This window comes from Choloepus didactylus, chromosome 8 (assembly GCF_015220235.1).
Source record: "Choloepus didactylus isolate mChoDid1 chromosome 8, mChoDid1.pri, whole genome shotgun sequence".
NCBI lineage: Eukaryota > Metazoa > Chordata > Mammalia > Pilosa > Megalonychidae > Choloepus > Choloepus didactylus.
The window spans coordinates 68,122,386-68,137,598 of record NC_051314.1 but is presented as its reverse complement, the minus strand read 5'-3'; the positions used below and the strand labels follow the sequence as shown (position 1 = coordinate 68,137,598).

Below are 15,213 nucleotides of genomic sequence, written 5' to 3'. Positions count from 1 at the left end.
CACCTTGATTGGGTGCATAAACATTTATGATTGTTATTTCTTCTTGTTGAATTGCCCCTTTTATTAGTATGTATGGCCTTCTTTTTCTCTTGTAACATCCTTGCATTTAAAGTCTATTTTATCTGAGATTAATATTGCTACTCCTGCTTTCTTTTGGTTGTAGCTTGCATGCAATATTTTTTCCATCCTTTCACTTTCAATTTCTTTGTGTCCCTGTGTCTAAGAGGAGTCTCTTGTTTGCAACATATTGATGGTTCATTTTTTGTGATCCATTCTGCCAATCTATATCTTTTAATTGGGGAGTTTAATCCTTTTACATTCAGTGTTATTACTGTGAAGGCATTTCTTGAATCAGCCATCTTCTTTGGTTTATGTTTGTCAGATAGATTTTTTCCCTGTCTCTCTTAATGTCATTTAATGTACCCATACTGAATCTGTTTAATGCTGAACCTGTCTCCATATCTTTCTCTCCTTTCTTTGTTTCTCTGTCGGTAGGGCTGCCTTTAGTATCTGAAGTAGGGCAGGTCTCTTGTTAGCAAATTCTCTCAGCATTTGTTTGTCTGAAAAATTTAAGCTCTCCCTGAAATTTGAAGGAGAGCTTTGCTGGATAAAGAATTCTTGGTTGGTAATTTTTCTCTCTCAGAATTTTAAATATGTCATGCCACTGTCTTCTCACCTCCATGGTGGCTACTGAGTAGTCACTACTTAATCTTATGCTGTTTCCTTTGTATGTGTTGAATTGCTTTTCTATTGCTGCCTTCAGAACTTGCTCCTTCTCTTCTGTATTTGACAGTGTGATCAGAGTATGTCTTGGAGAGGGTTTATTTGGATTTATTCTATTTGGAGTTCACTGGGCATTTATGATTTGTGTATTTATGGTGTATAGAAGATTTGGGAAGTTTTCTTTGAATACTCTTCCTACTCCAACAATTTCTTTGAATACTCTTCCTAGACCTTTACCCTTCTCTTCCCCTTCTGGAACACCAGTGAGTCTTATATTTGGACGTTTTATATTATCTATCATATCCCTGAGGTCCATTTTGATTTTTTTCAGTTTTTTTCCCTATTCTTTCTTTTCTTCTTTCATTTTCCATTCTGTCTTCCTCCAGGTCACTGATTCACTCTTCAGCTTCCTCTAGTCTTGTACTATGAGTATCCAGAATCTTTTTAATTTGGTCAGCAGTTTCTTTTATTTCCATAAGATTGTCTATTTTTTCATTTACTCTTGCAGTTTCTTCTTTATGTCTTCTAAGTTCTTCTTCACATCCTTTGTATCCTGTGCCATGCTCTTCTTCATGTCCTTTGTATCCTGTGCCATGATCTCGTGGTTCATCTTTAGTTCTTTGATTAATTGCTCCAAGTACTGTGTCTCTTCTGATCTTTTGATTTTGGTGCTTGGGCTTGGGTTATCCATATCATCTGGTTTTTTCATATGCCTCAAAATTTTCTGTTGTTTTTGGCCTCTTGGCATTTGCTTAACTTGGCATTTGCTTTTTAGGATTTGTAGACTGATTAAAACCCTTGTCTATAATTTGTCAGATCTACAGCTTCGTGGAGTACGCTTTCTCTAACTAACCAGCAGGTGGCGTCCACGAGCCACCTATGCCTCTCAAGCCAATTCTCCCTCACTTTGTCTTTGTGGTGAGTGGGGGTGTGAGTCTTGTGGGGTCCAATTGGTGCACCAAGCTTCTGTGTGTAGTTGGTGTTGCCCGCCCTGTATATGGGGCATGTGTTTGAGCAGTTAGGGAGGGGGGGGGGCGGCTTTAATAATCAAATCTCACTTATGTTCCTAAAGATTTAAAGCTGTTGTAATAGTCTAATCCTTCAGTTCAGTCTTGCCACAGTTTGTCTCTGCTGCTGACCCACAAGTCCTTGGTATTGGCATATGGTCCCTGGGACTTGCAAGTGGGTCCCTCTTCCAAGCTGTGCACTCCTAGGTCCTCTGCTGAGGGACAACTGTGCTCTGTCACAGGTGAGCGCCGTCCCCCCAGGGCAGTTCTGGGCTGCAGGGCTGTGCAGGGGCATTCCCAGCCTGCTGTAAAGGTGGTTGAATGGGGCATGTTAATTTCGCCCTTTTCACACAGCTCCGCCTTCCCAACTCTGGGACAATTAGCTGAGGGTGCGGGAAAGGCTAATGTCCATGCCTGATTTTATGGTGTGTGCATGTGTTGTTGGAAACACTTCCCGTCACACTGTGTTGTTTGGGGCAGCTCTGGGCTGTGGAGCTGGCACTGGGCAGGAGCGTTCCCTGCCCACCGAGAAGATGGCTGTAAGGGGACATCCCCATTTTCTGGGAAGTTGTGGTGTTTAGCAAATTTTCTCAGCCACTGGACTTATTGCTGTGTGTCTGAGAGCTCTCTTAGCTCTGCTCTTGTCTGGGCCCAAATTGCAAGTCTTGGAGGCTTTTTGTAATGGGCTTCTTAGAGTAATTGTTTTAGAAAGAGAAAAGGAAGGGCCCTCCTTGCAGATCTAATGGGCTATTGAAATGCTAAGAGACAAGGAGATTAGGGCCATTGAGGAATGATCAAGGGAGCAGAGAAATCAGCTCTACAGACAAAGAAACTGGCCTTCTGGATTTGCATATGAGCCTGACTCTGCCTGAGCCCTGCCCTTCCCTGTTCTGTGTTCACCAGAACTCCAAAAAGTCTCCGCTTTTATTTTTGGGTTTTTCTTGCTGTTTTTGCTATCCCTATCTCCTCTCCACCAGGCTGACTGCTCCCAGATTCTCTGGTGTCTGGTCTCAGTCTGTCTGTGTTTGGAATTTGGATCAGTAGAATGAGTTTCCAGTAAGAGCCGCAACTGCAGTTCTCCCTCCTCGTTCCCAGCACTGACGGCCCCTCGTCCCATGGGACCGAGCCTGGCAGGGAGGGGCATGGGTCCCCTGACTGTGAAAACTTACAGATTTCGCTGATCTTAGCTGTTCCACGTGTTCATCAGTGTTGTATGAAGTATGCCCAAAGTCAAGTTGCTCTGCAGTGTCCAGTCCACACAGTTCCTGGCTTTCTACCTACAACCCTGGAGGAGTAACTAAAACCTACATCTCACCACTCCGCCATCTTGCCCTGCCTCTCCGATTTAACAAGTTAATTTATTTTTAAAATTACCTTTCTTTTTAAAAATAGGTTTATAATTTTTTAAAAAGGCTATAAAGTGATAATTATAATAGCTTGTGAAATTCAGACAAGTTTTTAATCACTTATAATTCTACTTTGTCCATAATTCCAAAAATAGTGGTTATACAGTTAGCATTTTATTGTGTCTTCTTCCAACCTTGATTCTATACATATAACATAATTGAAATTATACTACAGATGCAATTTTGCATTCTTTTCACATAAAAATTGTGAATACTTATTGAGTGAAGACTTTGTGCTAGAGATTGTGTTGTGTTTTATTAACTTTACCTCCTTTTATTCTTAACAGCCCACTGTTCCTCCTCAACTTAAATTAGTTCTACCACCCACTTACAACCTCATTCGCCTCATATGCTCTTGAACCACCAGGCTCATCTGCCTCTGCCTTTGTTCATGTTACTTATGCTTCCTGCAGTAATTTTTGAAGCTATTATCTTCCTCTTCTGATTTCCCTTTCATTTGAACTACCTTCACAATTTTAATTTAATTTTAATTTATATTAATTTAAATTTTAAATTAATGCAACTTAATTTAGCATTTAATATATATACTCTCATTCTGTTCATTGAACCATAAAACACTGTACACATGTTTATCTGTTACATGCTATACAGAGCAATAAGTAGTTATACTATTTGAAAAATGCTTTATGTCTCAAAGTCACACCCTAGAGATAACACTTAAAAGTAATAATTTCAAAAATAAGCAGTAACATAAAGATATATCACTTAGGACTCAGTATTATCAGATATTATTACAAATTATCCTGACAGAAACATTTTAAAGTACATTCCTATCTTACCTAGTTAGATATCAGAATGAAAAATTACTATAAAATTGTCAGGGTTATCCTTAGTAAAATATTTCATTTGTTTTTTAAAAAAGAAAATAACACAAAAGTTTGTGTGGCACTCTAAAATAACTTGGGCACATGATGTATGTAGGCTTAATGTCAAATAACTAAGTTTAAGTCCCAACTCTACCATTTCCTACCTAGTGTCCACTAGCTTTAGCAGATCAAATAACCTTTCTCAAGGTTTCCTTTTCCTCCTTCATCAACTTAGCCTCAGGTGGGGAAGGAGGACTGGAAGACTTATTATGCTCTAATGATTATACCTGCCTATAATTCTAAAAGAGAGAAAATGCTCTTATACTACCAATAATAAATATTTGAAACATACACCATAACTATCAACTATCATGATCATCATCCCTAAAGCCAAAGTGTTTGCTAGGACTGCAAATTCTGCAAGGTATCTTAAATTCCTAAATTATCACTGAATCATTAACCACCTCTAGTGCTAATTACTGTCCAAGGAAATCTCAAAACATTGTCTTGATCTCTGTAGGTTATTACAATTCTAGAATGTCTTATAAAGCATATGGTACATGTACACCCAAACAAAATAGGTATTTAGATTTTGTGTTATAACTGTTATCTACTAGAGTATTTTTAGGGGCAGTGGAAAAACCTAAGCTCTGAAGTTAGGCAGACCTTGGTTCAAAACTCAGTATTGCCATGACAGGCTGTGTAATTAAAGTCTGATTTCCCAAATACAAAATGAGGTAACAGTAGTCTCTGCAGAGTTGTGAGGATTACATGAAAACCCATGCAAAGTGCTAATGTATCATGTATATAAAAGGCATTTCATACGTTAGTCTTCTCCCCCCAGTAATAATGAGCAATAAGAGCAGGATTTTAGTATATTTGTGCTAAAGATTAATAGGTTCTAGCAGGTTGTAAAAATCCAGGACCAGTGTGACCCATTTTAAAATGGGTTAAATGGGATTTTATATATTAGTTTAAAATAGCACAGTGCTATCGGTTGTTCTAAGCAGTACATAATATGAAAATGTGAGTTATGAAACATGTTACTTTTATGAAAACTTTGAAAAAAGCAGCAAAGAACAGAGAATAATGCAATAAATTCCCATTTACCCATTACCCAGAACTAACAAATTTCAACAGTCTGTCATATTTGCTTCAGATATTTAACTCTCAGAAGAATTAAAATATTTCCAATAAAAGTGAAGCTTTGTTTATACAGTTCCCTAGTCCCTTTTCTCTTCTTTCCTCCATGGAAGCAACCATTATCATGAATTTGGTGTGTATCCTCCCATTCAGATATTTATATTTATACTTATACTAGATATATATGCATAAGCATAAATATTTCTATATATACTTTTCAATTTGCATGTAATATTTTCTGGAATGTTCTGCAACTTGCTTTTCTTTCTTATCATGTTTTTGAGGCCCTCCTTCTTGAAATGTTTATAATGCCATCATCTGTCAAGTCACTGATTCTTTCTCATCCATTGATCCAGTCACTTCTCAGATGAAAAGTGTAATAACACTTTACACCATAAAGAGGGGTTGGGGGCTACTGGCTTTAATTAAACACCTTTCTGATTTGAACTACACCACCCTTTGTTCAACTGTAGCCAATACTTATTTTTAATGCAGTTAAATAAAAGAAAAAAAGCTACCACATTTCTGATTATCATATGCAAGTTGATTTGTCTGTAACCAAGTTTCCCATTAATCTATAGCCATGCCCTATCATCCAAACTTGTTCAAAAAAACTCATATTATAGAAATTACATTTCTAGGAAGAATATGGATTTAAATCTCACTGGGGGTTTTATATAAAATGATTACTAACTTCTGCTATCAAATACCTTTGTTCTGGTTTTGTTCATCTTTAATTTTTGTCTTGTTTCTTTTAACAGCTTCATCACTGGTCCAGCTGTAGTCCCAGGGTATTTCTCTGTTGATGTGAATAATGTAGTACTCGTTTTAAATGGAAGAGAAAAAACAAAAGTCTTTTATGCCACTCAGTGGTTACTTTATGCACAAAATTTAGTGCAAACTCAAAAACTCCAGCATCTTGCTGTTGTTTTGCTTGGAAATGAGCATTGTAATAACGAATGGATAAACCAGTTCCTCAAAAGAAATGGAGGCTCTGTGGAGCTGCTTTTCATAATATATGACAGCCCCTGGGTTAATGAAGTGGATGTTTTTCAGTGGCCTTTAGGAGTAGCAACGTAAGTGTAAAATATTATTCCATGTTTCCAGACTCTAAGATCTGAATTTCTGAATCAGGAAGTTTGCATTTTAAATTTGTAAATTTAGTTCTGGGATCATTGAACACAGGTACTGCAGTCTTTCCTAGAAGCAAAAATGTGGTTTGGTCTCATGCTTCAATGACAATAATAATGTTTTTTAGAGTATATTATCTTTTTATGAAAAAAGCAGATGAAGTTGATTTCTTCCATTTTACCCAAGTCATAGGACGAATATATATATATATATTTTAGAGAAGTTGTAGGTTTACAAAACAATCATGCAGAAAATGCAAAGTTCTTATATACCCCTCCTCTCATTTTAACATTTTGGATTAGTGTGGAACCTTTGTTACAATCGATGAAAGAATATTGTTATAATCTTACTGTTAACTATGATACATAGTTTATATTAGGGGTCACTGTACAATGAACAGTCATGTTGTTTTGAATTTTATTCTAGTAACATATATACAACCTAAAATTTCCCCTTTTAACCACATTCAAATATATAATTCAGTGATGTTAATCACATTCATAATGTTGTGCTACCATCACCACCAGCATAGGATGAATTTTCTAGCTTATTCAGGAGTGCCCTATGGAGATGATTAGCACAAAAAGGTAGACTTTCTTAAAACAATTTACGACCTATATAATTTATAATTTTTTTAAAAACCCTACTTTCAAAGAATATTATTAAATCAAGAGCATACTGTACCTTTTGGTTTGAAAGGATTATGGTATGCTCATATCTGCCACAGGGGCTGGTTGATTTGCACAAATTCCATCTATACAATGAAAGGTTAATTAAATGATAGCTAAGGTTTTTCAGTATATATCTATAAAGTCTTTCTCCAGCTATAAAATGGAAAACATGTTTAATCTTTCTATTAATAGAGCACTTTTAATTAAGAGTAAGTTGACTTTAAGAGTAAGTAGCCACTAGTACATAAACTTCCTGAGGGCAGGGATTTTTGTCTCTTGTTCACTGATGTATCCTCAGAGACTAAATAAGTGCCTGGCACAGAGTAGACACTTACTAAATATTTTTTGAGTGATAAATTAGGAAATACCCCACTGACATGATTTTTGTGAACTTGGACATTGGGTATTCTACTACTGGTTACTAGATGTGACCTTAGACTGGTACCTTTTTGGCTATACAAATATCACCAGAGAACAGAGAATTTGTACCCCTTGAAATTCTCACTCAGTAGGTTTGGGGTAGGGCCAGGCAAAAAAGTTTTTGTTAAGTACAGCCAAGTTTAAAATAGGGAGGAAATCAGGCTTAACATGTACAGAGCTCCTATTTGGAAGGATGGAAATGTTTTGATGATAGATGGTGGTGACAGTAGTACAACACTGTGAATGTCATTAACAGTACTGAAATATATATATGAATATTGTTAAAAGGGGAAATGTTGTATATATCGTACTATAATAAAAATTTTCTAAAAACTCCACGGAACTGCCCAACATAAACAGTGAACCCTAAGTTAAACCATGAACTATAGTTAATAGTACAATTATAAAAATGTGCTTTCAGCAACTGTAATAACATATGTAGCAATGCAATGTGTTAACAGTGTGGTATATAGGAATTCTGTATTTTATGCATGATTATTCTGTAAACCCACAACTTCTCAAAAAAAATAAATAAAACAAAATTTTTTTAAAACCCTCTGAAAAATATATCTTTTGAGTAGAGCCCATATTTTTAAGATATTTTGAAATGGGGAATAATTTTTTTTTCACAGTAACTCTGCATACCATTTTCATGCAGTATAGGATGGAAACTTTGTAAATCTCGTATTGTTGGACTAAGCCAGTATCTTTCTTATAGATCAGTGGTTCTCAACAGGGGGCAATTTTGTGCCCCCTCCCCCACCCCTGGAGATATTTGGCAATGTCTGAAGACGTTTTTGGTTGTCACAACTGGAAGAATACTACTGGCATCTAGTGGATAAAGAACAGGGAAGCCACTGACCACCCTACTATGTACAAGACAGCCTTCACAACAAAAAGTTACCTGGCTAACGTGATAGCTGTACTTAAAGTGGTTATTATATAAGCAAGTGTCCTTATTCTCTGGAAACATACATGGAAGTGTTAAGTGTTGGAGGAAAATAGCAAAGAGGCAAAAATGCTAATAGTAAATCTGGGTATCTGGATGGGGGAATGCTGGAGTTCTGTGTGTTTTTTCTGTATTATTTTTGCAGTTTTTCTGTAAACTTGAGATTATTTCAAATTAAAACATTTTTTGAAAATTATTTGGCCCAGAATTTCAGTAACACTGAAGTTGAGAAAATCTGTTGTAGACTAATTGTTATGTAAAGCTTTTCTCTTACAGGAAGATTATATTTCAGGCACACAGTTTGATCCCTGTTTCCAAATACGTATAAGAATGGGCCACTTACAACAGTCTTTCCTGTATGTCATGCAAAGTTACTTTTTTTAAAAAAATCTACTTGAAAAGCCCTTGAAATTAATTTTTGTAATGCTCTCTGCTATAGCAATATGTATTCTTTAATCTTTCCTTCATCTGGCTAAAACATTGGTTAAATCATGATTGTTATGAAGGTAGAAGATTCTTTATACTTTAGAGGCCTTGAATTCAACCAACCTAACAGCTACAGGGGAGTAATGGAAGTTGAAGAATAAAAACCAAAAAGCTTTAATCTCTATGGCAATTTTTAGAGAGATGCCAATTTGAAAGTCTTCTTTTTAATCAGTAGATACAGAGACTTTTCCAAAGTAAGAATGGAAAATTACAATTTGAAATTTAGAAAAATCATATTTTAAATCTTTCTATACTGTCATGCTCCCTAAGATGCTGGGTTATGGGAACTTTGCCAATACTGTTGTTATATATTGTTAACTCATATGTATTTCTTTTTATAGATATAGGAATTTTCCTGTGGTGGAAGCAAGTTGGTCAATGTTACATGATGAAAGACCATACTTATGTAATTTCTTAGGAACCGTTTATGAAAATTCATCCAGACAAGAACTAATGAACATTTTGAAACAAGATGGGAATGATAAGCTTTGTTGGGTTTCAGCAAGAGAACAGTAAGTTCTATGTTTTCTTGATTCCTCCATTTTTTTTTTCCAATTTTGAGAGTTGTGGTACAGAAAGTCTCCAAAGAGATATTGTTAACTCCACTAATACCAGTCTTTTCCAAGAAATACATTGGTGATTAAAGCTGTAAAAGGCAAACAGTAGAGACTTGGTTATATATATTGAAACAGGGAGCATCTTCTATAGTTATAATCCATCTTGAAGAGAAACACTAGTAACTGTCATATGCAGATTTCAATTGCTAGATTTCTTAATAATTCTTGTTAGACATGACACACAGGAGATTCTGTATGCCACTAAGGTACTAGGTTTATGACAGAGATGGTCAGCAGACAAGCTTATATTCCAAGATGGCATGTAATACTCCTCACACCTTCAGGAACTTGCCATCACCTCGAGAACAGGGGTCACCTATTATTCTTCTGTGAATCCCCAGATCTAACACAGACCTTGCATATTATGGGCCTAGGATAAATAATGAGTGGGTGGATGGATGGATTAGTGGGTGAATGGATGGGTGGGAGGGTGGGTGGATTGATAGGGTTAAAGGGATTTCAGGATTTTAGCTGACTCAGCTAACTGAAAGTTACATACTTTCATCTTTTACATGGTAATCAGGGGACAGATGTTCATGGAATGAAGGAAGGAATTTTGAAAACATTTACTTTGTTTTTTAATAAACAAATGAAAGCAGTGATATCAGAAAAATATTGCCTAAAAAATACCCTTCTATATCTAAAAATTTATTTTTTAGTTTTAGGAAATACTCTATTCTAGAATGGCTGACTTCCAACCCTTTTGTTAATGTAACCATATTATATCCGTTCAGTCAACAGATATTTATCTAATTCTATATGCCAGAAACTATTTTAGCTCCTAGGAATGCAGCAGTGAACAAACCAGTTAAAAGTCCATGCCCCCCTGGCACTTAAATGCATGTTGGAGGTGGCAAACAAGTAAAATATATTGAGTGTCAGAGGTGATAACTGCTGTGTAAAAAAAAAAATTAAGCAGAGAAGGGGTATAGAGAGTGCTGGGGATTGGGAGTGGAGCATTATACCTGTTTTAGAATGACCAGGGAAGGCATTAGAGAGAAGGTTAGTACAAAACTGAAGAAAGTGCAGGGGGGAGCCATGTGTATATTTGAGAGAAGAGTATTCTAAGCAGAGGGAATAGCAAATGCAAAGGCCCTAAAGCAGTAGCATGCTTAACCATGTGCGTGGAGTGGAATAAATGAGGATGACGTAAAATAACAAAAGTTCATTGTGGAAACAGAATTTTTCTAGTAACTCTTCTCATACCTCTGAGACCAGAGTGGGTAGGTGTCTTCCGAGCTTCCCATTGCTGCTTCCAGACCATTCTCCCTTTTTTATTCCTAAAATTCCATTTTAACTCTCATGCCAACAGAGAAAACAATCTATTAATCTGTTATCCTTCCACATTGAATTCATTTTCTGACCCTTGGGTTTATCCCCCTAATTCTTTTTAATGTGTATCTCCTGGTACACTCTCCCTTTCTCAGACACTACTCCAGTCTTAATTCTTGGTGACTTCCAAATCTACATAGATGGTCGTCCCATCATTTCCAGCTCTCATTTCTTCTACTTCCTCTTTTACCACTTCTTTTACATCTGGGCCTCCACCATATCTCAGCCATTCACTATCATGTTCATATCCTAGACCTTGTCATTATACATAACCACAGCTTCTCCATGGTTCAAATTCCAGTATCTCTCTCTGCAACTACCATTTCCTGTCATTCCAGCTCATTCCCTGTGATAATCTGACTTCAGCAATCCAACTGAGACTTATAAACCATTGTTTCTTCTACCTTTTCACTGTCCTTTGCTCCCCTCATGACTTCATTTTCTTCTTTATTCCATTTTAATTTCATAGTCAATCATGACTATGTATACTTTGAGCTCCCTAGTTTCCTAATTTGATAAACCCTAGCTCTGGTTAAATCCAGCTCCCTTCCTGCCCCATACTTGCACCAGTGTAGCTGAAAATGGTTGGAAAAAGGTGCCTGTGGATTTTGCTTTACATGACCTTGAACCTCAAATGCCCAGCAATCTTACATTTTCCTGGTCCATGTATTCCACCACTCTCTGAGAAGACTAGTTTCTCTCTACTCAAATTGTAACACCTCTTCCCCCAACCTCTCTTACTTTGTGACACTGTTTCCTGTTTCAGGAGAGAACGTCTGGCTTTCTAACTGATCTCTTAGCTTCTACCCTTGTCCCTGTATAGTCTTTTTTCAACACAATAGCCAGATTGATTATCATAAAATACAGGTCAGGACATGTCACCCATCTGGTTAAAACCCTACATGACAGGGCCCCCTGTGACATCTCTGACCTCATCTTCCACACATCCCCCCCTCAGTCACCACACTTGAGCCACCATGCTTCAGCCACCCTGGCTTCCTTGCTGTTCCTTGTATATGCCAGGCACACACTGTCTTCTGGCCATTTATGCTTTCTCTGAACTCTTGTTTTCCCCCAAATACTAAATGTTTTGCTCCATCACTTCCAACTCTGTTCAGATGTCCCTGCAACAAGGCATTCCATGCTTACCTATTTAAAATTGCAAACCTGACACTTCAGAAACTCCTCCCCACTTCTCTGCTTTATTTTTCCTCACAGGACTTAACATCTGTATAATTTACTGATGACTTGGCTACTGTCTTTCTTCACCACTAGAACTAGAATATAAGCTCCATGAGGACAGGGGTTTAGAGGGCAGGAAGAGGGGACCTAACACTCAGAAAATATGGGTCAATTTAATATTACTCATTAAGAAATTTTATGGTGACCACAATCTTATCGTGTAGCTATAAAATTTTCAAATTTAGGGTTCTTAAATATTTTCAAGAACTCTGTTTGGATAAGATTTTAGTAATCTCTTCTTCCTGTCTTCTCTGTAACATGTTTGCCATTCCCTGTAACAGACATTAAAAGAGAAAATATTTTCTTTCACAAAAGGTCTGCTTAAAGTTGTTTTTCTGATTTTATAGGTGGCAGCCTCAGGAAACAAATGAAAGCCTTAAGAATTATCAAGATGCTTTGCTTCAGAGTGATCTCACATTGTGCCCAGTGGGAGTAAACACAGAATGTTATAGAATATATGAGGCTTGCTCCTATGGCTCCATTCCTGTGGTAGAAGATGTAATAACACCTGGTGGTTGTGGAAATACATCTGTTCACCGTAATGCTCCTCTGAGATTACTCAAGTCCATGGGGGCACCTTTTATCTTTATTAAGAACTGGAAGGAACTTCCTGCTGTTTTAGAAAAAGAGAAAACTCTAATTTTACATGAAAAGATTCAAAGAAGAAAAATGTTGCTTCAGTGGTATCAACACTTCAAAACAGAACTAAAAATGAAATTTACTAATATTTTAGAGAGTTCATTTTTAATTAATAATAAAGGTTAACTGTTAATTATCTTTTTGAGCTAAGATCTGATTTTTAAGAAAACATTCCTTATACTGGATATGTGTTTATGGTGTTTGTGTGTGTTTGTATGTAAAGGTTCTTCGAAGTATCCTCGAAATCCTATATTACGTATATACTGTTGACCAGCCATTCTCATTGTGCCACTCCTATGTACAAGCTGAAAATGAAGTTAAAATGTTACTCAAGAGAGCTTCTGGGGAAGATGGTGGAATAGGGAGATACAGCACACACTCCTACTAAAACAGCTGGTGGACAAGCAGAAACTATCTGAATCAATGGTTCTAGGACTCTGGAGACCTGGGGAGCACTGTACAGCATCCAGGAAAGAGCAGGATATGGAGACTGAGAAGCTACAACAAAAACTCGGAGTGCATCGCTCCTGCAGTGGTGGCCAGCACACACCCCTGACCCTTGAGGCTTGCCTTGGATACAGTCAGTGGCTGGCTACTGCAGATGGAGAGAGGCATAGAGGTCTTCCTTCCTGGGAACAAGGGAACACAATTGAGTGCTGAGCATTGCTTCTGATCAGTGAATTTGAACTGCTGGGTTCTGGCTCTGAATAACAGTTCTAGCCTGCCTAGAACAAGGATCGCTGCAGCCATTGTTTCAATACCGCCCATGAGGGTTAAAAAAATACAGTCCTTCCTTGGGTCCGCGGGAAACGGTTTGCCGAAGAGCACCATCTGCTGGGCAAGCCAGGAAAGTGCATCTTAGGGGAGACTGGGGGTGGGGGTGGGGCTTTTTGGCATCTTCCCTGACCCTCTCCCCAGGGCCCTTTGGAAGTGGTCTGTGCCCCCTTCAGGGGTGCTGGGCCCTGTTTTGATCAGTTAACCATAGACAATCCTAAAGATCTAGAATAAGTTGAACGAAGTGTCAAAGGGTGACAAGTGTTAAGAGCCATAACACAATGCCAATCAACACTAAAACCTAGGCAAAAGACAGAAACTGGCCATCAGAATAAACACATCAAGATAATCCGATGCCTAGACATCAGCAAAAAAAGTTACAAGCCATATTAGGAAACAGGAAGATGTGTCCCTATCAAAGGAACAAATTAAGAAGTTGGAGGGGACAGAATTTGGAACAACTAATCAAAAATGTTCAAACAAGTCTAAGTCAATTCAAGAGATGAAGGAAAATATGGCTAAAGAGAGAAAGGACACTAAAAAGACTCTGGGGAGGATCTAAGATAGCCGGCTGATTAGGGAGAGGCTTGGCTCACTTCTCTTCCGGAAAAACAACTAGGGGTCAAGCAGAAACTGTCAGCAACAATGAATCTGAGGATCTGGAGATCAGAGGAAGTGTGCCCCGGAAGTACATACAACACCCAGGAAAGTGAAAGACAAAGATATGGGGAAGTTGCAGTGAGAGAACATGAGTAATCCCCCTCAGCACTGGCTCTTGGCACCCATCCCCCACTCTTGGGGCAGAAAGTGTCTGGTTCACCAATCTCTGGAGGGTGGGCAGCTCCAGACTGAACGGGCCATGGAGGTCTGCTTTCCCAAGAACAGGACAGGATACAGTCTAGCACTGTGCCAGCTTTTGGCTGGCAAATTCAGACTGCTGGGACCACTGGCAGTTTAAACCCACCCCACCTGGCTCAGCTACACCACTGTCTGGGGTTGGCACAGGGCTAGGTAGGAAGAGCCCACTTTCTAAGGGCTGAGGGGTATAGGTTGCTGAGGAGCACCAACTGCTGGCAGACAAGGAAAGCACGTCTCCAGGAAGACATCTAAAAGGCTTCTGGGCAAAGAGGTACATATGCTGAGCAGACTAGGAAAGTGCACCCCTAGGGAACAGAATTAAAGGCTTTTAGGTGTCTTTACCTGACTTTCTCCCTGGAACCTTGTTGAGCTGTTGTGCTCCCCTTTTGTTTGTCCCTGGCCCAGCCCTGGTTGAGTAATACTGATGAACCAAATGTCAAGGAAGAGCATTAACACAAATCCAGTCAAACAACAAAAGCTTTGACAGGACAGAGAATCCAAACCAAACCAGAGTAAACTCAGCAGGATAATCCAATACCCAGATATTAGCAAAAAATAATAAGCCAAATTAAGAAACAAGAAGATATGGACTAGTCAAAGGAGCAAATCAACTGGAACAACTAATCAAAGTTGTTTAAATTCAATGACATGGCTCAAGTGATAAAGGATATTAAGAAGACACTGTGTAAGCATAAAGAATTTGAAGTGTGCAAAGAAAAATAACATGGGAATGAAAGGCACAAGAGATGAAATTAAAAATACACTAGAAGCACACAACAGCGGATTTGAACAGGCAGAAGAAAGGGTCAACAAGCTAGAAACAGAGCATCCAAATTCAAGCATCACCCTCATACCAAAGCCAGATATAGATACTACAAGAAAGGAAAATAACAGCCCAATCTCTCTAATGAATATAGATGCAAAACCTCAACAAAGCTGTTGCCATTTTCTTAGGCTTCAGCCTGCCTGCACACGGCTGGACAATAAA

The 15,213-nt window shown here is 38.1% G+C and overlaps 1 protein-coding gene across 4 annotated transcripts in view; it reads left to right on the top strand.

The window, feature by feature from the left end:
* Positions 1-12,729, top strand: part of RXYLT1 (ribitol xylosyltransferase 1) — a 46,097-nt gene extending 33,368 nt beyond the window's left edge. For 2 of the 4 annotated variants that reach the window (XM_037846953.1, XM_037846956.1), the window contains 3 exons: positions 5,868-6,182; positions 9,105-9,275; positions 12,302-12,729. In XM_037846953.1, the coding sequence (XP_037702881.1) occupies positions 5,868-6,182; positions 9,105-9,275; positions 12,302-12,719 (904 nt within the window). In that variant the 3' untranslated portion in view covers positions 12,720-12,729. Of the gene's footprint in view, positions 1-5,867; positions 6,183-7,714; positions 8,634-9,104; positions 9,276-12,301 lie in introns of those variants that run through there. The other 2 variants (XM_037846957.1, XM_037846954.1) reach the window with 2 other exon arrangements.
* Positions 12,730-15,213: the final 2,484 nt, after the last annotated feature.